The sequence below is a fragment of the Chenopodium album genome, chromosome 26 (assembly GCF_948465745.1).
Source record: "Chenopodium album chromosome 26, dcCheAlbu1.1, whole genome shotgun sequence".
Taxonomy (NCBI): Eukaryota; Viridiplantae; Streptophyta; class Magnoliopsida; order Caryophyllales; family Amaranthaceae; genus Chenopodium; species Chenopodium album.
This window is the reverse complement of record NC_137859.1, coordinates 34,750,748-34,775,656: the sequence shown is the minus strand read 5'-3', so window position 1 is coordinate 34,775,656 and position 24,909 is coordinate 34,750,748. Positions and strand designations below refer to the sequence as shown.

General features: G+C 35.6%; 2 protein-coding genes and 2 pseudogenes across 2 annotated transcripts; 1 reads left to right on the top strand and 3 right to left on the bottom strand.

Annotated features, from left to right (window-relative positions):
• The first annotated feature begins 13,739 nt into the window (after window positions 1-13,739).
• Window positions 13,740-14,734, top strand: LOC145617958 (NDR1/HIN1-like protein 1 pseudogene; annotated as a pseudogene).
• Window positions 14,735-17,261: 2,527 nt separating this feature from the next.
• On the bottom strand, window positions 17,262-17,819 carry LOC145617109 (NDR1/HIN1-like protein 3). Its single transcript, XM_081671797.1, has one exon. The coding sequence runs from the start codon at window positions 17,817-17,819 to the stop codon at window positions 17,262-17,264; it is 558 nt and encodes a 185-aa protein (XP_081527923.1).
• An 884-nt stretch (window positions 17,820-18,703) lies between these two features.
• Window positions 18,704-21,577, bottom strand: LOC145617108 (putative FBD-associated F-box protein At3g50710). Its single transcript, XM_081671796.1, has 5 exons — window positions 21,546-21,577; window positions 19,968-20,173; window positions 19,385-19,878; window positions 19,174-19,311; window positions 18,704-18,982 (listed from the first exon to the last, which is right to left on the bottom strand). Exons 1-5 carry the CDS (start codon window positions 21,575-21,577, stop codon window positions 18,704-18,706), a joined length of 1,149 nt encoding a protein of 382 aa, XP_081527922.1.
• A 1,732-nt stretch (window positions 21,578-23,309) lies between these two features.
• Window positions 23,310-24,274, bottom strand: LOC145617665 (NDR1/HIN1-like protein 3 pseudogene; annotated as a pseudogene).
• Window positions 24,275-24,909: the final 635 nt, after the last annotated feature.

Sequence of the window (24,909 nt, the reverse complement as noted above, 5' to 3'; positions counted from 1 at the left end):
TATGTTTAGGATAGACTTTTGAAAATCCCTTAAATTTAATATAATTGCTGCAAAGATTAACCATGTGTCATTAATCTATTAGGCAGTTTGAGGACTACATTCTTAGTACTCGGACTTACTTGCGCCGAGAAGATGTCATGGAGAAATGGGAAGGTGAATTCCCTGATTGGTTTCATCACAAGGTGATAATACTTTTGGAACATTGTATATCGATTAATTTGTCATAATATAATATAATATATTTCTTTTCAATTAGTGTGACATTTGTATTTGTAACGGTTATAGGTGAGAGAACAAAACCAAGTTCCGATGTATTGCGAGCATTGTCTATGAGGCCTTTCAAGCGTGTTCGAACTTGGAACCAGATATTTGTCGGTGGATTTAATTTCCACACACAGTCCTATGGCAAACAATTATCTACGATGAATTACGGGGTGTGTGTCTCAAGTGAGGACGGTGGAGAGTACTTTGGCATTTTAAACGACATAATTGAACTTGTCTACACCGGTCCCGAAAAAGAGTACAAGACTATTTTGTTTAGTTGTAGTTGGATGGATTGTGGTAAAGGAATGAACATTCATGAACAATACAAGCTTGTCGAAGTAAATCATACTAAGAAGTATCCCAAGTATGATCCATTTGTCTTATCTTACCAAGTGTCTCAAGTGTATTATGCATCTTACCCTAGCCTTAAACGTGATCGGGTTCAATGGTGGGCTGTTTTTAGAACTCAAGCAAGGTCGGTGATTGATGCTCCGGTGGATTTAGAGTTTTTGCAGAGTCCTTCACCACAAGTACATGCAACGCTTTGTCCACCAAATGACATTCCAGACTATGAACTTGGTAGTGATGATGATGATGACGATGGCTTTATTATCTCAAGCGATGAAGAAGAAGAAGAAAGCATTGGCTCCAGTGACAGTGACGAAGAAGAGGACATCGATGTATTTTTAGATGACACTAGTGATAGTGATAATGATAGTGGTAGTAGTGATAAGAGTAATGAAGAGGATAATATGTAGTTACTCCTTTAACTATCGTCTTCGAATGTTTAGTTTTTAATGACTACTCGGACTTTTAATATTGCATTACATTTTTGGTCTCATTTTATTATTTTAATGTCTTTTTTATTCTAATTTATGAATTTACAATGTGTGATCATGGTACTAACAACTTTTTCAGGTGGTCATCATGGGAGGAGGAAATAAAGGAGAAACGTCCAATAGGAGAAAGACTAAGGGGAAATCTCAGATTGCACGTGATGACGAAGATGAGTCAATGGAGGAAGAGGAGGCACATGATTTGGGGGCCTCTCAAGAAATCGTCAATCGGAGACAGATTCCTAGGCATGTACAAGGGCAACAGGAGCAACAGGAGCAAGAGCTACAGGACCCGCATCCTAATGACTTGCTAGAGTTGGACCCTTCCACACTTTGGTGCGTATGTATTTGTATACTGAAATATCCTTAAATTCGTATTTACTTTGATAAAGTGAATTTGTATTTCTTTAACCATGTTTTGTTCACTTCTTGTTGATTATCTACTTTCATGAATGTCTATCCTTTATTATAGGTTTGGTGATATCCCGGTGAAGAATGCGGTCTCCGACTCGCTAACCGGCTACTATGTTCAGCCTTGGAGGAATTATGGAGAGGTTGATGAAGATTCGAGAGAGCACTTTTGGAACTTGTTCAACGTATGATAAATTTAACCTAACATAATACATGTTTCATAAATTATATTGATAGAGTTGAATTTTGTAATAAAGATATTTTCTTGATTTGCAGAAAAAATTCAAGTGGGCACCTGAGTTAAACAACCAAGTGAAGGACACTTTCGTCGTAAAGTTTGCAGAACGCCTACGTGACACGTTCTACAACATCACACACAGGATGAATGGTCGCAAACCAAGATGGCTTAATAAGGATGTCCATGAAGGCATGATGCGAATTGTTGCCACCGATCCAGAATATAAGAAGCGGTCGGAACAAAACAAGAAGAACCGAAGAGGCGGATCCATGGAAAATGTCGTTGAACCGACCCACTTTCAAGGTTCAATGTCATCAGTACAACATGCTAGAAGGATGGTAAGGTTCCTACAATATGTCCAGTAACAATTAAGTCATTTGTCTATTAATGAATTTTGGTGGGCTAACATGTTTTCAATGATTTTCTGCATGTACATATAAAGGCTGCAAAAAACCAAGGCCAATTACCAAATCCCCATGATCTTTTCTTGTCGACACACTTCAAGGAAGTGCCTGGAAAAGGCCAAGTGGCTGCCAACAACAAAGCAAAAAGGATTGCGGTAAACACTTATTATATGATGAGATGATATATGGCAAATTAGCAAAGTAGAACTCATTATATGGTGATTTTGGATGAGTTAGGGTCGAAAAGTGACTTATGTGCTTATATCTCTTAATTTCTAACCTTAGGCACTTAAAATTATGTGATATTGGAATGTTATAAGAAAGAACAAGTCCATTTGCTTGAAAACTTAGAAAATAGGCAAGGTTTTAGCCATATAGGCCAAATTTGGGTGATTTTGGATGAGTTAGGGTCAAAAAGTGACTTATGTGCTTATTTCTCTTAATTTCCACACTTAGGCACTTAAAAGTATGTGATATTGGAATGTTATAAGAAAGAACGAGTCCATTTGCTTGAAAACTTAGAAAATAGGCATGGTTTTAGCCATATAGGCCAAATTTGGGTGATTTTGGATGAGTTAGGGTCGAAAAGTGACTTATGTGCTTATTATTTCTCTTAATTTCCACACTTAGGCACTTAAAAGTATGTGATATTGGAATGTTATAAGAAAGAACGAGTCCATTTGCTTGAAAACTTAGAAAATAGGCATGGTTTTAGCCATATAGGCCAAATTTGGGTGATTTTGGATGAGTTAGGGTCGAAAAGTGACTTATGTGCTTATTTCTCTCAATTTCCACACTTAGGCACTTAAAAGTATGTGATATTGGAATGTTATAAGAAAGAACGAGTCCATTTGCTTGAAAACTTAGAAAATAGGCATGGTTTTAGCCATATAGGCCAAATTTGGGTGATTTTGGATGAGTTAGGGTCGAAAAGTGACTTATGTGCTTATTTCTCTTAATTTCTACCCTTAGTCACTTAAAAGTATGTGATATTGGAATGTTATAAGAAAGAACGAGTCCATTTGCTTGAAAACTTAGAAAATAGGCAAGGTTTTAGCCATATAGGCCAAATTTGGGTGATTTTGGATGAGTTAGGGCCGAAAAGTGACTTATGTGCTTATTTCTCTTAATTTCAACACTTAGGAACTTAAAAGTATGTGATATTGGAATGTTATAAGAAAGAACGAGTCCATTTGCTTGAAAACTTAGAAAATAGGCATGGTTTTAGCCATATAGGCCAAATTTGGGTGATTTTGGATGAGTTAGGGTCCAAAAGTGACTTATGTGCTTATTATTTCTCTTAATTTCCACACTTAGGCACTTAAAAGTATGTTATATTGGAATGTTATAAGAAAGAACGAGTCCATTTGCTTGAAAACTTAGAAAATAGGCATGGTTTTAGCCATATAGGCCAAATTTGGGTGATTTTGGATGAGTTAGGGTCGAAAAGTGACTTATGTGCTTATTTCTCTTAATTTCCACACTTAGGCACTTAAAAGTATGTGATATTGGAATGTTATAAGAAAGAACGAGTCCATTTGCTTGAAAACTTAGAAAATAGGCATGGTTTTAGCCATATAGGCCAAATTTGGGTGATTTTGGATGAGTTAGGGTCGAAAAGTGACTTATGTGCTTATTTCTATTAATTTATACCCTTAGGCACTTAAAAGTATGTGATATTGGAATTTTATAAGAAAGAACGAGTCCATTTGCTTGAAAACTTAGAAAATAGGCAAGGTTTTAGCCATATAAGCCAAATTTGGGTGATTTTGGATGAGTTAGGGTCGAAAAGTGACTTATGTGCTTATTTCTCTTAATTTCTACCCTTAGGCACTTAAAAGTATGTGATATTGGAATGTTATAAGAAAGAACGAGTCCATTTGCTTGAAAACTTAGAAAATAGGCAAGGTTTTAGCCATATAGGCCAAATTTGGGTGATTTTGGATGAGTTAGGGTCAAAAAGTGACTTATGTGCTTATTTCTCTTAATTTCCACACTTAGGCACTTAAAAGTATGTGATATTGGAATGTTATAAGAAAGAACGAGTCCATTTGCTTGAAAACTTAGAAAATAGGCATGGTTTTAGCCATATAGGCCAAATTTGGGTGATTTTGGATGAGTTAGGGTCGAAAAGTGACTTATGTGCTTATTATTTCTCTTAATTTCCACACTTAGGCACTTAAAAGTATGTGATATTGGAATGTTATAAGAAAGAACGAGTCCATTTGCTTGAAAACTTAGAAAATAGGCATGGTTTTAGCCATATAGGCCAAATTTGGGTGATTTTGGATGAGTTAGGGTCGAAAAGTGACTTATGTGCTTATTTCTCTTAATTTCCACACTTAGGCACTTAAAAGTATGTGATATTGGAATGTTATAAGAAAGAACGAGTCCATTTGCTTGAAAACTTAGAAAATAGGCAAGGTTTTAGCCATATAGGCCAAATTTAGGTGATTTTGGATGAGTTAGGGTCGAAAAGTGACTTATGTGCTTATTTCTCTTAATTTCCACACTTAGGCACTTAAAAGTATGTGATATTGGAATGTTATAAGAAAGAACGAGTCCATTTGCTTGAAAACTTAGAAAATAGGCATGGTTTTAGCCATATAGGCCAAATTTGGGTGATTTTGGATGAGTTAGGGTCGAAAAGTGACTTATGTGCTTATTTCTCTTAATTTCTACCCTTAGGCACTTAAAAGTATGTGATATTGGAATGTTATAAGAAAGAACGAGTCCATTTGCTTGAAAACTTAGAAAATAGGCAAGGTTTTAGCCATATAGGCCAAATTTGGGTGATTTTGGATGAGTTAGGGTCGAAAAGTGACTTACGTGCTTATTTCTCTTTATTTCTATATCCTTAGGAACTTAAAAATATGTGATATTGGAATGTTAGAAGAAAGAAACCTTACCTTATGATGTTGGTTGTTTTTTTAACAATATTTTTTATTATCTTCAATATTTTGTAGGAAACCTACCAGAAGAAGCTCGAAGAAACAAGGAGTCAGGGGATTCAGAAGAGTCCCAATGAGTTGTATTGGGAGTCGGTGGGGGGGCGCAATATCAAGGGGCGTGTGAAGGGACTTGGCCAAAGTGCAGAGCTCTACTATGGCAAACAGATGGGTCGAGGTTCCCGTTCTTCACAGCAATACACGCCGTCTGTCATTTCTCAAATGCAAGACCAGATGGAACACAGGGTGCAAGCTCTCCAAACTCAAATGGAAGCCCGAATGGCTGAAATGGAGAGGAGATACAAGGAGAGTATGGATGAGATGATGAGTCGTCTCAACAACAACGACTCATGTTCCACCATTCATCCTCAGCATCGAGACCCTAGGGACGACCTAGGTGGTGGTGGAGCAGGCCAGGGTTTCTAGGCGATTGCGTAGCTTAGCTTTAGTCTAGCATAGAATCACTCTAACCTAGCTTTTGTTTGGTATAGATCCCAAAATGTGGACTATCTTTTGTACTAGGACATAATTATTGTATATATATGTACATAACCCCAATTTCGTAGGTCGGTAATTAATTTTTTTAAAACAACAATTTAAGGACTCAATATTTAGTTTTTTTTTTTTTTTTGTCGATTTATCAAAAAAAAAATTCAGGTTTGAAAATGCAGAAAATTACAAAAATTTGTTTTGGGCTGGAAATACAATTTGCGACGGAATATTTCGTCGCAAATTATATTTTGCGACGGAAAAAGTTCCCTCGCAAAATATAATTTGCGACGGAATTTTCCGTCGTACAAATGCATATTGCGACGGAATTGTCCGTCGTAAATTATATTTTGCGAGGGAAAACGCCGTCGCAAATATATAAATTACGACGAAATATTCCGTCGCAAGTAATATTTTGCGAGGTAAAATTCCGTCGCAAAATATAATTTGCGAGGGAACTTACTCCATCGCAAATTTGCGACGGAACTTCTTCAAAGGCCAATTCCAAGTCCGACGATATAACTTCCGTCGTTAATTCCGTCGTAAAGTTGGTTTACGACGGAAATTCCGTCGTAAAATGGCCATTTTCCTACAAAGGGTTTTCCGACAACCGTTTACGACTGAAGTCCGTCGTAAACCTACTTTACGACGGAATTTACATAGTTTACGACGAAATGTTTCCGTCGCAATTAAGGTGTTTTCTTGTAGTGCCATTGCTTGAACTATTATCCAACCTTTCTTAACAAAGGATCGAGAGATGAACTTGAGTTATCTCCTATGCTTAATTGACTTGAAATGCCATGAGAATAGGAATTTCCGGTCAAGGGAATGTTTATGTCATCGTGATTATGCTTTAACACTTGCTTTATGCTTTGTAACCACGAGAGTAGGTTGTATTCATTATTCAAATAATCCCTCTAGCTTGAGAGAGTAGTTGGGTGCTTTAGATAAATTCCCCTATCTTATCCTCTTATTTTACCTTAATTGTGCATGTTAATTGTGATTTGTGATGAAGTTGAGTGGTGTTACCCGAGCCAGAGAATCCTCTAAATATTGTCAATCTCCCTTTAGCCTTAATTAGTTGATTTGAACTAGGATATGTTACATAAAACCAAACCAATTTCGACTTCATTTAGCTTATTTAAACGGTAGTACCTCAGTGGTTGATTTAACGCCTCTCTTGGGTTCGACCCTTTCTTACCCTTGCTATTAGCTAGCGAGACCAAGATATATAGGACTTTATCTTTGGTAGGCTCGACGACGGCCTATCACTCTCTAAACACCAAAAATAATATCGTTGTTATACAATAAAATAACGAACCTAAAATTATAGAAACTCGGAATGTTAGCCATCAAAGATGGGAGGGTCAGCCTCAAATTTGAAGACAAAAACAATTTTGCAACATAGCAACACTTAATTCACATAGTAGAATAATTAATTATGAAAATAAAAAAGATTTCAAAAATTCAGAAAATCAATTTCCGAAAAAATAATTTATTTCTAGAAAGGAAAATTTATTTTTAATAAGTTTTGCCAACAACAAAATAAATAATTAATCGGCCAATTAAAATTAAGTATAAGATGACTTGTTGTCTTGTTGAGTTGTTGTCACAAAGTTATGTTAATTTTTTGGAGATAAATATATGTACATAAATAAGGAGGGAATATCAAAAAAAAAAAAAAAAAAAAAAAAACATATTATCTTCAGAATCTCATAGAATATTTATAACTATCTCGTTTCCTACTCCGCGACACTGGGTCGTTTAAGTGTTTAATCAGGCTTGGATGGAATAAGTCTCAAAGACCTCATCTCCTAATACGTGTGGAATAAGCCAACAATGAAGTTATAACTAAATATGGCAATCCTGACCCGACCCGCAACCCGAAAGTTGACCCGAAATCATCGACCCGAAAATGACCCGAACTCGAACTAACCCGCCCGAACCCGACCCAAAATGGAGCTGACCCGAACGTGACCTGATGACTCGAGCTGACCCGATCCGAATGACCTGACCCGAAACCTAAAATGACTCGACCCAATTTTTACCCAAATTGATTGACCCAAATCGACCCGAAGTGACCCGACCTGATTCCTACAGTGAATAAGGTGAAATGGTGAATTACTTAGTTTAGGGCTTCTTTCTTTCGTTCCTCAGTGTTAGGTACTCATCATGATCTTTTTTTTTAACGATTTTAATTTATTTTTACAACTTTTTTTAAAAGTGAATTTATTTTGGTGACTCAACATAAACTTGACTTGACCCAAACTAACCTGACCCGAATTGACCCAACCCGAAATGACCCGACCCAAAATTGACCCGAAAATTTGTCCTAAAAATTGACCTAACCCGAACTAACCAAACCGAATCGACCCGACCCGAATGGACTTAACCCAAACATGACCCGAAGTGCTAACCCGAATTGACACGACCCGAATATTAGCTGACACGAAAGTGACGCGACCCGAATTGACCCGACTCGAACCCGACCCGAACCCGACCCGAACGAACCGTTTTCCAGGTCTAGTTATAACCCACAAATTGTCAATAAATTATTCCGTATATTCTATTGCCTATTTATTTGTATATTGCAAGTTTGAATTTTTATATTTTCACTTAAACTCCGCCAGTGGGTTTCCCGCTGCCAGTCCCAAGCCTGGATAAAGGAGGAGGGTTACGGTAGGCCAGTGACAGCCAGTATAAAACTTCGTCACATCCCATGACATGAGCCAAACAGATATTTTCGTGGTGGCGTTCCCTACTCAGCGACGCGCTGCACTTCCTAGACCCGGGTGTAGTGATAAGTATGCAAGGGTTGCTAGGTCGTCGCCCAGAAGCGACGCGCCACATTGCCCGAGTGTGGTGTCAAATGAGCAAGGGCGTGCCATTGGGGCGTTCCCTACTGAGCGACGCGCTGCACTTCCCAGACCCGGGTGCAGTGATAAGTATGTAAGGGTTGCTAGGTCGTCGCCCAGAAGCGACGCGCCATATTGCCCAATTGTGGTGTCAAATAATCAAGGGCTTGGAGTTGGGATCAGGAGGGAGCGTGGGAGAAAAGAATTTAGTTTGCGGATTGGTTCTTGGAATGTGGGGTCTCTTACGGGAAAAATCAGCAGAATTGGTAGAAGTAATGAAAAGACGACGCGTGAACATCATGTGCCTCCAAGAGACAAGATGGACAGGAGAAGGAGCTCGAGGCTTGGTTTTGGGGTATAAGGTATGGTATGTTGGGCAAGAAACGAGCCACAGAACAAGGAATGGTGGAGCTAGGAACGGAGTTGGTGTGGTTCTCGATGAGAGGTTGGCAAAAGAGGTGATCGAGGTCTATCGGAAGAACGATAGGTTGATAAGGCTGAAGTTGCTATGTGGCAAGGAGATTGTGAATGTTATCAGTGCTTATGCTCCCCAAGTGGGTTTAGATGCAGAAGAGAAACGACAATTTTGGGAGGACCTAGACGAGGTGGTGCAGGGTGTCCACCACTCAGAGAAGTTATATATTGGAGGGGATCTAAATGGGCACGTTGGGGCGAGCCGAGATGGCTATGAGAGTGTCCATGGAGGCTTTGGGTATGGGCAGAGGGACGCCGGTGGTGAAGCTATTATGGATTTTGCCCAATCATATGATTTAATTTTGGCTAATACTTGGTTTAAGAAGAGGGATTCACACTTGATAACTTTTCGGAATGGAGCAAATGCAACTCAAATAGACTTCCTGCTCACAAGGAGCATAGATAGACAAAGTTGCATAAACTGTAAGGTTATCCCAGGGGAGAGTGTGGTCACCCAACACCGGCTATTGGTAATGACTATTCGTCTGAAAGAGAAGGCGAAGAAAAAAGTTAGACAAGAAGAACCAAGGATAAGATGGTGGACCCTAAGGGATGCAAAAGCTAAGGTTTTTACAGAAAAGGTAATTGAAGAAGCGGATTGGGATGGAGAGGTGGATCCGGACAGGACTTGGTTACGAATGAAGAACTGTTTCCTAAGAGTGGCCAAAGAGGTCTTAGGGGAAGTAAGGGGAAGAACTTCGGTACAGAGAGATACTTCGTGGTGGAATGAAGAGGTGAAAGCAGTAATTAAGCAAAAAAGGGAATGCTATCAAGCCTTAGGAAAATGTAGGAGTGATGAAACCTTTGCAGCGTATAAGGAGGCTAAGAGTAAGGCAAAGGCAGCTGTTCGCCAAGCAAAAGAAAAGGCATATCAGGAGGTTTATGAAAAGCTTGATTCCAAGGAGGGAGAAAGGATCATTTATAAGATGGCAAAGAGAAGACAAGAGGCAAGGAAGGATATTGGCATGGTGAAGTGTGTCAAAGATAAGAACCAAATGGTCCTAGTGCAAGAGGAGGGCATCAAGGACAGGTGGAAGGGGTACTTCGATGAATTATTTAATGGAAGTAATGGAGTTGTGATAGGAGATACCTCTATGAGTGATGAAGAAATCAACATGGAGTATGTGCGAAGGATTAGGAGAGTAGAGGTGGAGATTGCACTGAGGAAGATGAAACCTAAGAAGGCGGTTGGCCCTGATGGGGTACCGATAGAGGTGTGGAGGTGTTTGGGTAAGATTGGTATTGATTGGTTAACAAACCTTTTCAACAAGATATGGACGGCTACAAGGATCCCACAAGATTGGAGGAAGAGCACCTTGGTCCCGGTTTATAAAAACAAAGGAGACGCTCAAGATTGTTCTAACTATCGAGGAATTAAGCTTATGAGCCATACTATGAAGTTGTGGGAAAGGGTGATTGAACAAAGGTTGAGGGCATGCACAAGCATTTCAGATAACCAATTTGGTTTTATGCCTGGGAGATCTACTATGGAGGCAATCCATTTGATAAGACAAATGATGGAGTTTTATAGGGTAAAGAAGAAAGATCTTCATATGGTCTTTATTGATTTAGAGAAGGCATATGACAAGGTGCCAAGAGAGATACTTTGGTGGGCAATGTTGAAGAAAGGTATCCCACGAAGGTATGTAGACCTAGTTAAGGATATGTATCGGGATGTGTCAACAAATGTGAGGACATGCGGAGGGTTGACAAAAGATTTCCCTATTACAATCGGATTGCATCAAGGGTCTGCATTAAGCCCTTTTCTTTTTGCAACGGTTCTAGATGAAGTAACTAGACCAATTCAAGATGAGGTTCCATGGTGTATGTTGTTCGCAGATGATATCGTTTTGGTGGATGAGACTAAGGAGGGGGTTAATGTCAAGTTGGAGCAATGGAGGCAAAGGTTGGAATCTAGAGGGTTTAAGCTAAGTCGGAGTAAGACTGAATATTTGGTATGTCGTTTTGGCACTCAGAGGGGGACAAGCAATGAAGTGGTGAGTTTGGATGGAAAGGATTTGACCATGAGTGAATGTTTTAAGTACCTAGGGTCGATCATCCAGAAGAATGGTGACATTGATCAAGACGTGACCCACAGGATTAAGTCAGGGTGGCTTAAATGGAGAGCGGCCACGGGAGTGTTATGCGACCGCAGCATTCCCTTAAAGTTGAAGGGAAAATTCTACAGGACTGCCATAAGACCAGTGTTGCTCTATGGTACAGAATGTTGGGCTTCTAAGAAAGAGCATATTAAAAAGATGGAGGTTACGGAAATGCGCATGTTAAGGTGGATGTGTGGAAACACTTTAAGAGATAGAATCAGAAATGAGGTTATTCGCAAGAAAGTAGGTGTGGCGGGCATTGTAGATAAATTAAGGGAAAATCGTCTGCGTTGGTTTGGACATGTAAGACGGAGACCCGAGGGTGCACCGGTGCGAAGAGTGGAAGAGTGGGACCATGGAGGGATTAAACGAGGAAGAGGGAGACCAAAGATGACTTGGTTGGAAGGAGTGAGGAAGGATATGAAGTGCATGGATTTACGTGAGGATGAAGTTTTGGATCGTAAGGGATGGAGGAGAAAGATTTATGTTGATGACTACACGGAATAATCAAATTTGGTTCATGTTAGCCGACCCCACTTTTGGGATTAAGGCTTTGATTGATTGATTGATTGATTGATTGACTAGAATTTTCACTTAAAATAAGCTAACAAAATGTATAAAAAATTAAAAAGATAACAATATTTACCAATTACCACATCAAACAAGAAGAAGTCAGACTAATAGACAACCCAAAATTCAAAAAGGGAGATAAATTATTTTTGCATTTAGGTGTGTGAAGAATCTGAAGATCGATCATGATCTAGAAATTAATATAATCGTTATACGTAGTATTTATTTTAAAAAGCTTGTTTTACAGTGTAACAATCATTTAGCAATTAGTATTGATTTAGCTCTATAAAATGTGGTAGTAGTTTAATTGTGGGGTAGAGTTGGTATAGAGCATATTCTAAGAGTAGAAAAACTATAACCAAGGTGACAATAGACAAACAAAAAGTCGGTCTTTTCAAGTTGGAAACTTCTTTGTCATGAAAGTTGGTTCCATATTGGCATATTGTGGTGGATATGATGTTTATTAGCTATCTACATTTGTTTTCATATGATTGTGAGTCAACGTCTTCATCCAGCCGACGGAAACTTTTGTAATTTTTGTTTTCACCAGGGCTCCGTAGCCAATCCCCTCTCGAGAATTCATTATTTAATAATCGCAACATTTTAAATTTTTTATATTTATAAATGCGTAATTTCATTTTATTGTTAATGTGTAACTTCATTTGATCAATACTATTACGGTTACTTTTGTATAAGTATTTGTAAGTTTGTATAAAAAGTGACGTTGGATTCAAAATTGCTCCGTATAATTATTTAACGTTTATTTTCTTTAGTTAATAATCAATTTATGTACAATTACTAAGCATGAGCTATGTATGTGGAACGTGACAAATTGGTACAATGGTACCTACTATTATTGCTTATCATAAGCCGGTTGTTAACCATCAATCACTGAAAAAAAAAAATTTAAAATGGACGATACAAATCATATACAATACCTTGATTTCGTAACATTCTTTGTTTTATAGTCCTCAGATCCAAATAACTATACTACTATTTTACTAACCCATGACAAAGAAAGTTCTTTTTGACACCATATCTTTTGTCACTTCTTTCCTTAAATAAATATATTACATCCATCTTCATTCGATCTTAACACTTGCTCCCTTTAATCTTAAAGTTCATCCCGTCCATTTCGATGATACACATTTTTCAATGCATTAATTTGACTATAATTTATTTTTATTTGCATGTATATAATTAGAAGAAAAAAAGTGTAAGTGTTGAATGTCGAGGAGTACACAGTGATAAATTACTCATTGAATTGTAATAAGTCAAATAAGACCCAAGATAATTATATTGTGTTTTATGTATTGAAATTTATTTAGAATATTATTTCATCTCATGACGAATAGTGTTAAGATTTCTAATAGGAAAAACAAAAAGGAATAGAGAGTACTATTGTGACAAAATTTAGTATATGGAAGACACTAGAGATTATTAAGGGTGAAAAAAAAAATTGAAAGTTAAGTAAAAGAGGGCAAAGTATGAATGAAAGAAGTAGATAAAATAATAGAAAGTAAATGTTAATGCGTAATTATTATAATGTAAGAGGATAAAAGGATGAACTTTATTTGCCAAAAATAGCACGGAAATGTGAGTTGAGTAAGAAAAAAGTGGATAAATTAAATTAGAGGAAAGTATTTGAAACATGTAATTATTGTATCGTAAGAGGGTAAATTGATAAACATACTGTATCCGTCAAAAATAAGATGAACCAAATTAAAGTGTTCAAACTTTCATGTAAAGATCAAAACAAAAATTGAAGATGATTAAATAAATTATTGATTTATCTTATGCAATTGCATCTTATAAGTATATAATTATATATATTGATGATTAAGAAATAGTACAAGTATAATTGTACAATAGTTGCAACCTACTAATATGACAGCAATCCTAAATGTTAAAGGTCGTGACATGAAATAAAATACCCATGTTCCTACCTACCATTATTATCATAAATTAAGAAGTAAACGAAAGTCCACCATTTAACACTAGTTATAGTAAAATAAAGTTTTCTTCGGGTCATTAAAACAGCCATTACACGGCATTTATATGCGTCAACGTACGTACTCGCCTTCATTATCAACTCCAAACCTCTCTCTATCTATATTTATGCTTTGATGTTAACTTTATTTTTTCCCTAACAAAATAAATAGTCTTCATCACTTTGCTTAATTAGCTTCTTAGAAAAAACTCTCCTCCCTTACCACCACCACTAGTCCACCACAACGTAACGTTCGATACACTAAAAATCAAGCTAAGCCGCCGCGATGTCAGTCAAAGACTGCGGCCACCACAAGGACAAGAAGAAGATCCTCCTAAAGCGAATATTCGCTGGAGTTTTAATCTTTGTCTTTGTAGTCCTCCTTATAGTCCTTATCATATGGGCCGTCCTTAAGCCCTCTAAGCCAAGTTTTATCCTCCAAGATGCCACCCTTTACAACTTTAACCTAACAAGCCCGGCACAACTCACATCCATCTTTCAGGTGACCGTACAATCCAAGAACCCGAATGACAAAATCGGAATCTACTACGACAGGCTGATCTCCTACGCCACGTATCACGATCAACAAATCAGTCTACCAACTTCGATTCCGTCTACGTATCAAGATACAAGAGGGATGAATATATGGTCACCTTTTCTACAAGGTCAGTCCGTACCAATTGCTCCTTATATAGGTGCTCAAATTAATAACGAGCTTCAAATGGGAAGTGTTCACCTTATTATTAAAATGGATGGACGGGTGAGATTTAGAGTTGGGTCTTTCGTTAGTGGCTCATACCGCATCCACGTCAACTGCCCGGCGTTTATTCCGATGAATAACCCCGGTACCGGAATAATGGTAGGGCGTAACGCCATCAAATACCAGCTTATCCAAGGTTGTAGCGTTAGTGTGTGAACAATTATATTCATCACATGAAGTATTATTATTATTTTTCCTTGTTATTAGTTATTAATTTATTATATTCTCTCTTTTTGTTTATTTCCTCTCATAAAATTGTAAATTTTTGTTATTTACCATGAATAAGGTTAAAAAAAGTTAGATTGATTTGCAATTAAATGGGGAATCATGGAAGTTATAAAAAATGTATTATTTTTCTTATTCATATATAATTAGTGGATAAATATTTGTTATTGAAGGGCTAAGAGTGAATAAGAGAAAAAGTACGTAGTGCATGGAATTTAGTGGAGGTGTTAGGTTGTTTTTGGGGGATAATAAGAAATATTTATTTCAATATAATTAAAAAGTAGTCAAATTGGTTACGTTTTGTATTATTAATTTCAAATATAAATGTTGGCCTTTTTGAATTATTGCACTAGCATCTAATGTTATGTTGAATTGTATTAATGAAAAAAGAAGAATAATGAAAGCGAGAGGAAACTAATGGCTTATCGTCCATCCACCACCTCTAAACAAATGGTAGGGAAATTAAAGACAAAAGTAGAAAATGAGATGAAATAAACGTTCATTTTAATGGCAAAGGTAGGGTGTCATGTAATGTTAGTAAACCACGTATATTGATTGTGTATTTGACAGTTGTACTTAAAAATAAGAGTATTGTTCAAAATAGTTCGATCTTATAATGCACGGGATTATTTGTATAAGTAGAATAGATATATTGATCGAGTAGCTAGTAACAATGTAATTGATATAAAGAGTTATGGAATTAAAGAAAGGTCGGTGTGTATTTATTTTGAGGTACAATAGTTTAATTTCATCTATTGTTAGTTATATTGATAAATTCTTCTAAAAAAAAAAGTAGAGGAAAAGGAGCAAAATCAATTGAATTAAACTTTTATATACATTTATTTTAATTGGTTTTTTTTTTTTGTACACATTATTAATTAGTTTGTGAATCAATTAAATAATTTAAATTAAGTGCTCTGATGCACGACTATGACTAATTTTGTAAGACACAAGTAATAACTAATAAAAGTTTTGCTATATGATGAATTGATCAAAATAAATCACTCAATAGATACAATAGTGTATGTAATTTTATTTTTTTTCCTTTTTTGGAAAGTTAAGCAACATATTATTACTTCATTAAAAACTCCTTACTTTATGTAATATAATTAACCTTTACGTAGATCACAAAACGTAATTTAACCTTTATGATTATGAAGTGACCCGTAAACAATGGAATTCAAAGAATATGCACTTCAACTTTTCATTCATATTTTCACATTTCTGAAAAATAAAATAAATCACATGTATACAAGAGGGAGTAACGGAGAAGAAAGGGTGAATATTCTAATTTCTCACTATGAAATTTCAAGGTGGACCCCGCAATTGAAGCCATGTGGTTTAGTATAGCTTTCATATGGTATGCGTTTACTTGTATACTAATTTAATTAACAAAATTATTTATATGATCCCTATTATAATTCAGAATTGGCAGGATTGTATATAATTATTGGAAGGTTCTTTGATTTTTATTTGATTATGTCATTATAATATAAGGTTAGTAGGAGAATAATGTAAAGGTCCAAACAAAATTAAGCGTTGGATTAATCACTTATAATAAGCCTAGTTATTCGTTAGTTGCCCACCAATTTGGTGGTCCATAATCTAACAATTGGCAATTACTAATTAGCAACTTACAACTTTGTGAAGTATACCAAGTTTCAAGTCCAAGTCCACGTTTTTCTTTTCTTATTTTTGTTCTTTTTTATAGATGATAGTGCTAAGTCAAAGTTTTTTTAGTTTTTTGTTGTTTTGAAGGAAAATTCAATTTTTTTTTTTTTTTTTCTTTTTCTTCGTAAAGAATTTTTTTTTTGGTTGAAAGACTTGAAACTTAAGTGGAAAATTCTATTGGAATGTTTTGTTCTCCAATTCAAGTTAAATGTCGTAGTTGGGATTTAATATATTCGAAGCTGGGCTGGTGATATGATGATCCTGAGCTCATTGGGCCGGGAATTAAAACTATCCATACTCAATCCGCTAATGTTGTTACGGAATATCCATATGACTCTATCAGTTTATCCGCTAATCTTGCAAAGGCAAAGGACAATATACTATTCCCAGTTTCCCATCAATTTTATTATTGGTGTAGTGGTGATTGGAGTTACACTTGTTAGGAATCGCATGTCCAATCCTCCGTATCAATAGTTGGGATGAGAATTGAACCTAATTATCTAGAATTGAGCTTTGAATCGAGATTAGGCCAAAGGGTGAACCGGGTGGAATAGAAAAAAAATAAAAATGTTAGAAACAGGCCTGGGCCGCACCCATCACTGGAGAGTGTAAGTCCACCACTTTACAAGACCAAGGAGGTTCTACCTCAAAACCATATGGCAAAGAGGGGAGTAGCCCCTTAGCCTTATATTGTGGTGGTAACTCTTGAATTCTTTCAATGTGGGATTGCATAACCACTACACTCCCCCTTTAGTGTTTAGTGGGGGACAAGAAGAATGCTCACTTGTGGGTTGTTCATGGGATCAACAAAAAAATAAAAAATAAATTCCTCTAGGTATAACAGCATTAGCTGCCCTAGTATATTAAAATAACAAAAAATTGTCAAATACAACAAGCAAAAGTATTCACTTTGCGGATTACAAAATTTTAGGTCTGTTTTCATAAAATTCAAACCCTTTATACTACGGAAAAAGGAAATAGTTAAATCAACATACGGTGCAATGCCTAAACCACAAAAACTCGGCTATCCAATCATATTAACACGACACTTGGTCCTCTTAAATTTCTTAGAAGATGTTCCTTCCAAAGGAACCATCAAATCACAATTAATTTTAGGCTTCCAAGTCCAAGTCTTTATAAACCCAAATAACTTAAACTTGGTCTTTAAGTACAACTTAACCTTAATCTCATAAGCCCCAATTTTAGTTTGCTTTTCATAATTAGACCTATCTTCACTCCCAAGTACCATTACTTTTTGCCCCTTAAAAAATAAAGGACCATAATCTTTGCTACTCTTATGCCCTTGGTAAAAAGTAGGGCCTTTTGTAGTACTCAACCTTTGGCCTTCATAAAAGGCACTTCCTTCAATTGCATTGTAGTATACCTCTATGTTATTAGCAGGGTTTCGAACAGTGAAGTTCACGGCAAGGTTGTAGTTGAGCACGCGGTAATTGTTGGTGAGATTGAAGGCGGTAAGGGAGGCATTAGTTGCATCAAATTTAACCGCTTGAGGTAGCCAGACCTGCCTGAAGACTAACGTGAGTATAGCGAATAAGCCGCCAGAGAAGGAGAGAAAGAGCATGACCTTGCAAATGCACCCGGCTTGGCAATGACAAAGGCAATTACATGAGCAACAAGCCCCTAGACCACAACAACACGACTGCCTCCTGGTTGGAATTGGAATTAGGGGATGTGCGGGGTTAAAGGGATGCATTATGTCTTCGATCGTTTCGGGGTCTAACTAAGTGAAGAATTAGAGGTTTTGGAAATAATGATGTTACAATAGAATTATGAAGGGGTATGGAAATTGGGAAGGGTACAAAAGGGATGCAATTAAGAGGTTAGTCATGTGTGCATTTCATTGAATTAGTGAAATTATATATTGGTTTAGGGAATTATTTTGAAGGAGAGTGTCAACTAGATCGAGATAATGGGGTGCATTTCCTGCTTAATTATTTCTAATTGCATATTACATTAGTAAACTTAATTAGCAAGTGGGCTACTTCTTTGGATATGAATATATGATGCATCCCCTTTTTGGCTGCAACGCCCATATAAATGTAGTGAGTTTCTAGTGAAGTTTTGATGCTGTACACAATAATCAATGGCCCTATTTGCCAAGAATTATCTTTCTAACTTTCTTTTTTCAATTATGACATACTTCGTATACGACAACCCTTACTACTGCATACAAAGTTATTATCACTACTAAATATCGATAGTTCTTAAAATAGTACTAGTTTGAGAATTTATGACCAAATCACACATCTATTGGTCTTATATTGTTTAATAATTCTTGATTATTCCTTTTTAATCATTTAATATGCCGCCCTAAGGACACATGACATTTGAAATGAAAGATACACGATTATAAATTTATAATTAGGCCCATCTTCTCTAAAGACTAAGGATAGGAATGTCTGATAATGTGTTAAAATCATACGTAACAAATTGAAAGATGGGATTCTAAACTAGTTCAACACAACAGTGATCCGAAGTCCTTGGTAGCCTCAACAATTTCTTGGCCATCCATAGTTCCATTTCCATCTCCATGTTGCAACTTTTGTACAAGACCAATGACTTCAATTCTATGCCATTTCGAAGTAGATACTCCAGTAAAACGAACTCTCTCTCGTTGCCAGAAAAGTAATGTACTTCAATAACCTTGACATACAACGAAGCCTCATGCAATCCTTTGTTATGAAGCCACTCCTCGTCAGATTCATCATTATGCTCAATTAAGCCCTAAAGTAAAAAAAAAAAAGAAGGTAAGTTAATGCTCCGTAAATCATACTTGTACTTAAAATTGTACAAGTACTGAAATGACATGTAATACATACTAGTATAAATGTATAATACATATAATACTTCATAATTAGTTAAGTAGTTTGATAATATGAAATGACGAAAGTACTTGTGCTGTTATATATGCATACCTGTCGAAATATGACAGTTTCGAGTCTAGGCAAGCTCCCAAGGAGATTAATCATATATTTCCATGTATAAACAGAACAAGAATCAAGCTCCAACCATTCCAAGTTTGGATATGCTGGTATCTCATGAGTAACAACAAGCTTGAAAAAATTAAACAACCATTTATGAGAAAAGTGAAGAAAAAAAATAAAATTATGAAGCATATATGCATACCTTTAAAGAGTTTCCTAGCAAAGACAAATATGTAACAGAAGAAGTGTCATAAACACGAGGTGGTTCATCCCAAAATAAGTAAAAAAATGATACTATCGTCATACTAGGAGCATCAATAAGGATTCTTTTACCGGAATACATATACATTACAGTCAAATCTTCGAGTGTGGCAGAATAAATGCAAGCGTTGCCTCCTTGAAAACCACAGTCATTGAGTGTCAGTACTTTAAGCGATGAGCAACCGGAGAAAAACCTTTCAACAGTATCTCCATCAGGAAATCTAATATGATTGAGATGAAGAACTTTAAGGCAGGGCAACCACACTGAGTTTGGAACTTCAAGTTCGAAACTACCACTAATTTCCAATACCACCAATGTTTTAGAATTGAAGAAGATATAAGGTAAACTCTGTCTTTTAAAGTATCCATGACCAAGGCTAAGGTAGAGATGTTGAACTTCCTTCAATATTGCAGCACTGATCCATACGTCGAGGTCTGAACTTTCATAGGTGTTCTTATTACATATTAAACTGAATTTTTCTATACGTGATTTTTGGTGCAATGCCAAGACGAGGTATACAAACTTCTTAAAGCTTTCTTTTCGAATAAAGTTGATAATATGCTCGTACCAACTGCACACTTTGTAGGAAGAAATGAAAGGATGTGACCCAGTACTTCATCAGGTAAGCCACTAATTCTATCCAATGTTTTTTCTTCATCACACGATTTAACTACAAGTTTACGACAGTCTGTGCTTCGATGATTCATCATCAATTGGCTCTTCCTGATCCTGTAATTAAGCCAACAAGAAAGAAAAATACAGCATAATATGAAAATTAAAGAACCATGCATAAATGCATAATTTTGAATTTACTATCAAATGTAAACTTTCGAAATAGTTTTTTTGAGTTGTTTACTATTCATGGAAAGACAAAATGAAATTTTTTGTAGTGCTTTTACAAATTTATGTAACATTATTTTGCAAAATTACCACTGTCCTGTTACAAAACTAGACGCCACTATTTATTATTACTTGAATAATCGAGGAAAGAATGTATAACATTAAGGAACACAACCGCAACAGATAGATCCGATCGAATTTCATACTCGGAGGATCCAACTTGCATTGTATATCGATGTAGTTCAACCAAACAAACACTCCAATTTTCATAATATATCAACAAGTAACATTAAAAATTTATCCTATAGTCCTTAAGTTCATTTCCAACTACGTAAAGCACAAATAATTCCTTGTTTGTTAAATATGTATGGGAGAATAACAAGAAAGGTATACAGATTATAGATAAACAAAATCAAACAACAAGTATTCGACGAAGAATAAGATAAGAGAGTGTACCTTATAAAGTTATAATAGAGTTTTTGAATGTATATTCCAAATTTTTATGATATCAATTGTGAAATGTAACTAAACTTAAGCTTAAGTGAACGCTTTGTACTAGTAAGCGTAGATACTCAAAAGCCATTAGCAGGATTAAAGTGATTCTCTAATTCTTAACAGTTTCCAATACTTATGAGTTGAAAAAATTTACTCCGTATCAAAGTCCCGAGATTATTTTTGAAAGTTTTGCTCTCTTCCTCTATTACTCTATACGGAGTAGATGGACAATTGTCTTTTGGCCTTCCTAACATTTATTGAATTATTCAAAATCTTCATTGACTTTGAAATTATGCATTATTTAAATTTTACGGAGTAATTTTATTAATATGTTGTACTCGTACTCCCTCCGTCCCAAAAAGAACGACCCATTTGGATTGATTACACGGGTATTAAGGAAGTTAAGTAAAAAGAAGTAAAAGTATATTGGAAAGATAAATTTACATGGGGTTTGTAAAAAAAAAGAGAGAGAAAGTAATAAAATAACATGGTAAATAAAATTTTTATATGGGAAAGCTAATTTTGCACAAATATTGTTGCAAATTGATGGGTGTTTTAATTTCAAATGGGTCATTCTTTTTGGGACAAAGTTTTGGCCAAATGGGTCGTTCTTTTAGGGATTGAGGGAGTATAAAATATAAGGAATTTTTTTTTTTTTTTTTTTTGAAGAATATACGAATTACTCGTATAATTTAGCTTAATATAAATACTTTAAACTCCTTATATGGAGTACCAGAGTTATCTTAAAATAAAGGGTTTTTTTTACTTTTCCAAATGAACATCTGCATCAGCATTCATATACGTAGTACTCTCTCCGTCCCTATTTGATAGTCACTTATTTTATTTTTGGTGCCTCAAAATGTTAGTCACATTTGTTTTTTTCAAATACCATTAATATTAATTTTTTACCAAAATTCTCTCCAATTTGCAAAAATATTTATACAAATTTAACTTTTCCATATACTTTAATTACTTTCTCTATCTACTTTTTTACATACCCAATGTAAATTTACTTTTTTAAATGTATTTACGCTACTTTTTATTCATGTTTATTAATTCCTGTGAAAATTGCTCAAAAGTGACTAATTCCTCTGTTTTTTTACTTGACCTGTTTCTTTTATCACGCTTGCCAATGCAAAACTTTAATGATTAATAACTTTAATTCTCCATAAGTAATAGTTGTAAAATTTACATATTATGATAGAACTTAATGAGACGAATTCAAAAAGATCTTACACGAATATGTTTTTCCTTGCATATTATTCACAAAAGACGGTCAAAAGAAGGGTGATGAACAATGTAAAAGTCAAAGCGGGCCAAGTAAAAAAGAACGGAGGAAGTATTAAATAGGGCCGGAGGGAGTATTTAATTATTTTTTTTATTCTTTATTTTTTCTTACTTTTATAAAAAGTTGTGGGCCTGAACATTATTTGCACTTTGTATATGACATATTGGCATATTGCCCACTTATTAATGCATTTGAACATTTTGTACAAGGTTTAATAATTATACACTTGTGGGTTGTGGACTTGTGGGCCTGAAGCAGTCTATATACACACAACTTAGATAAGCTAATTTAAGCACATGCACAAGAACAAGATTAGTGTTAGACTTGTAGTTTGTAGTTGTAGAGCTCCCCATGACTCCATTACTAATACTAATCCTAACAAGATCTTAATTTTTAATGGGTATCTTAAACCCCATCACTTGATCAAGAAAATTGGAAAGTCAAGCCTCGCTTGGTACTCTACATGATTCTAATAGCTTGAAAGCTCTTGAACGGTTGAACCTCTACATTTAGTGTCTCACCATCAGACAACCCTCACACGTTTTATTGTTTAAGTGTGTGAACATATTAATCGATCTATTTAAGAAAACAATCACTCAAGTCTGAAACGCAATTTCCTCCCTCTTTTAGAAGATTTATTTGTTTTGGGGGGTTGAACATTAACCCAATGACTCAATAATATAGTGGACATTAGCAATTAAGTGAGAAACTGTCTCGCTGTTTCCGTAACCAAACAAGATTACTCCAAGGTTGAGTAAATTGAATAATTCAAAGATATTTTTTCAAAAAGAAAAAAATTCAAAGATATTTGTCACATATCATAAACACAAGATAATTAAGCAATTATAAAAATCAAAAAGAAACTTCCTAGTCTATCCATTCTTTCAAGGTTAAGTCATCGTTTTGATTAAGTCAACTATATAGATCACCAATATCCTACGCTTGATAATTAAGATACCCATTAAAGTACATAGTTTATTCCTCGTAATTCTTTGTTTAAAGTATTTAATTTGATTAAATTACTCCCCTAATTCCCTCTTTATTTAAAAAAATTTACTCGGGTTGTTGAACACTAATCATAATTTCGTGATAAAGCTGACAAATTAGCCCCACTAAAAAGCAGAAACCATGAAAATTAATTAATTATGAACAAAAATTCCGACCGTTACACACATAATTAAAAACTTCAATGAATTAAAGCAATAAATATTCAACACCCAAGAAAATTAATCATCAAAGCAGTAAAATTATGACTTTATATACATGAAAATCAAGTTTATATATCCATAAAATATACGGAGTGCTATATATTTTTTTATTCATAATATCCCTAAAACAAATCAAATAATCCCAAAATCAAGATCTAAGAACACAAACTCAACAAAATTAAAAATAGAATCAAAGATCATAGCTGCATTTAGTCCTCTCAAATTCCCCAGATTTACCTTCAATAGGAACCTTCAAATCACACTTAATCTTGGGCTTCCAAGTACCAGTTTTAAACAAACCCAGTTTAAATCTAACCCTCAAATGCATCTTCAATTGAATTTCATAAACCCCTTCATTACTCTGTTTATCATAATCAGATTTATCCCCACTTCCAAGAACAACAATATGCTGCCCCTTAAAATTCAAGGGTCCAAAATCAGTGGTATTCTTATGACCTTGGTAAAAAACTGGACCATTAACAGTGCTGAATCTTTGTCCTGCGTAAATAGCATTGGCTTCGATTGTGTCGTAGTAAACGCCGATTCGACGATTTGGGTTTCGAACACTGAAATTGACGGCGAGATTGTAGTTGAGATTGTTGTCGTTGTTGGTGAAGTTGAAGGTGGTTAGTTTGGCGTCGGAGGCGTGGAATTTGACTTCGTGAGGGCGGACAATGAGCCAGAAGAGGAGGATGAGGATTCCGACGACGACGAGGATGGTGCAGAGGATTGACCAGATGCAACTCATGACGCAGCCGCAGAGGCAGTCGAAGAGACAGCAGCAGCCTCCGCAGCTTCGCCCGCCTCGCTTACCTGGTCGATTGTAGGAGCGAGGCGGGGGTGGGATTGAGGGGCCATAGTATGCCCCGTTTAGTTCAGGTTGTTTTTGGTACGACATTGATTGATTATTAGCACGGGTAATTTCTAGTTCGGAAACTATTTATGTGTGTGTTTTTTTATGGTGGTGTTGATGAGAATAAAATGAATTGGTTGGAGTGGTGATGAGAGAGGGGGGTGTGTATTTATAGGGAAGTTTGAGGGAGTGGAATGGGTGGACGTTGAGCCGTCAAATAGAGAATGGATAGTTTGAAATTAAAAAGGGAAAGTGAGGAAAATTGGAAGTGTTTAGGTTACACGGTAATCAAATACGAGTAACGGAGGCGTGATTATAATGGTTTTACGCGTTGTTGTCGTTTTAGTTTTGCAGGACCGTTATGGGTCGGCCCACTTACTTCATGGAAAGTTTTGAGTTTTTTTTTTTTTTTTTTTTTTTTTAATTATTATTGGAGTAAAAATAATTTTTAAAAAAAATCTTAATTTTGATAGGTATGGCTCATAAAGCTATTCACCTTTATGCTTGATAAATTTATAGAATGAGATGTAAAATGTTGACAAAAACCTAAAGCTAAGATCCATAGTGATTCCTTCAAAGAAAAAAAAAGGAAAAAAAAAAATCTAAAATCCATTGTGATAATGACAAAAACCCCAAATATGATTATATTAATTATTTTTTATTATCAAATAATAAGAATCTTGATTAGATCTCAATACTAAGGGATTTCACCCCAAATCTATAAGGTTTGAGATAAAACCTTACCAAGTAAGGGCATGTTCCAATTTAAAAACAACTGGTT

Bases quoted from the DNA above. Each gene is read 5' to 3' on its own strand.
- LOC145617109 (XM_081671797.1), bottom strand. From the start codon at position 17,819: ATGCTCTTTCTCTCCTTCTCTGGCGGCTTATTCGCTATACTCACGTTA.
- LOC145617108 (XM_081671796.1), bottom strand. From the start codon at position 21,577: ATGAATGCTGATGCAGATGTTCATTTGGAAAA. The intron at 20,174-21,545 runs GTAAAAAAAACC...GCTTAATTACAG, and splicing joins GCAGATGTTCATTTGGAAAA to GATCAGGAAGAGCCAATTGA. The intron at 19,312-19,384 runs GTATGCATATAT...AATTTTTTCAAG, and splicing joins TGCTAGGAAACTCTTTAAAG to CTTGTTGTTACTCATGAGAT.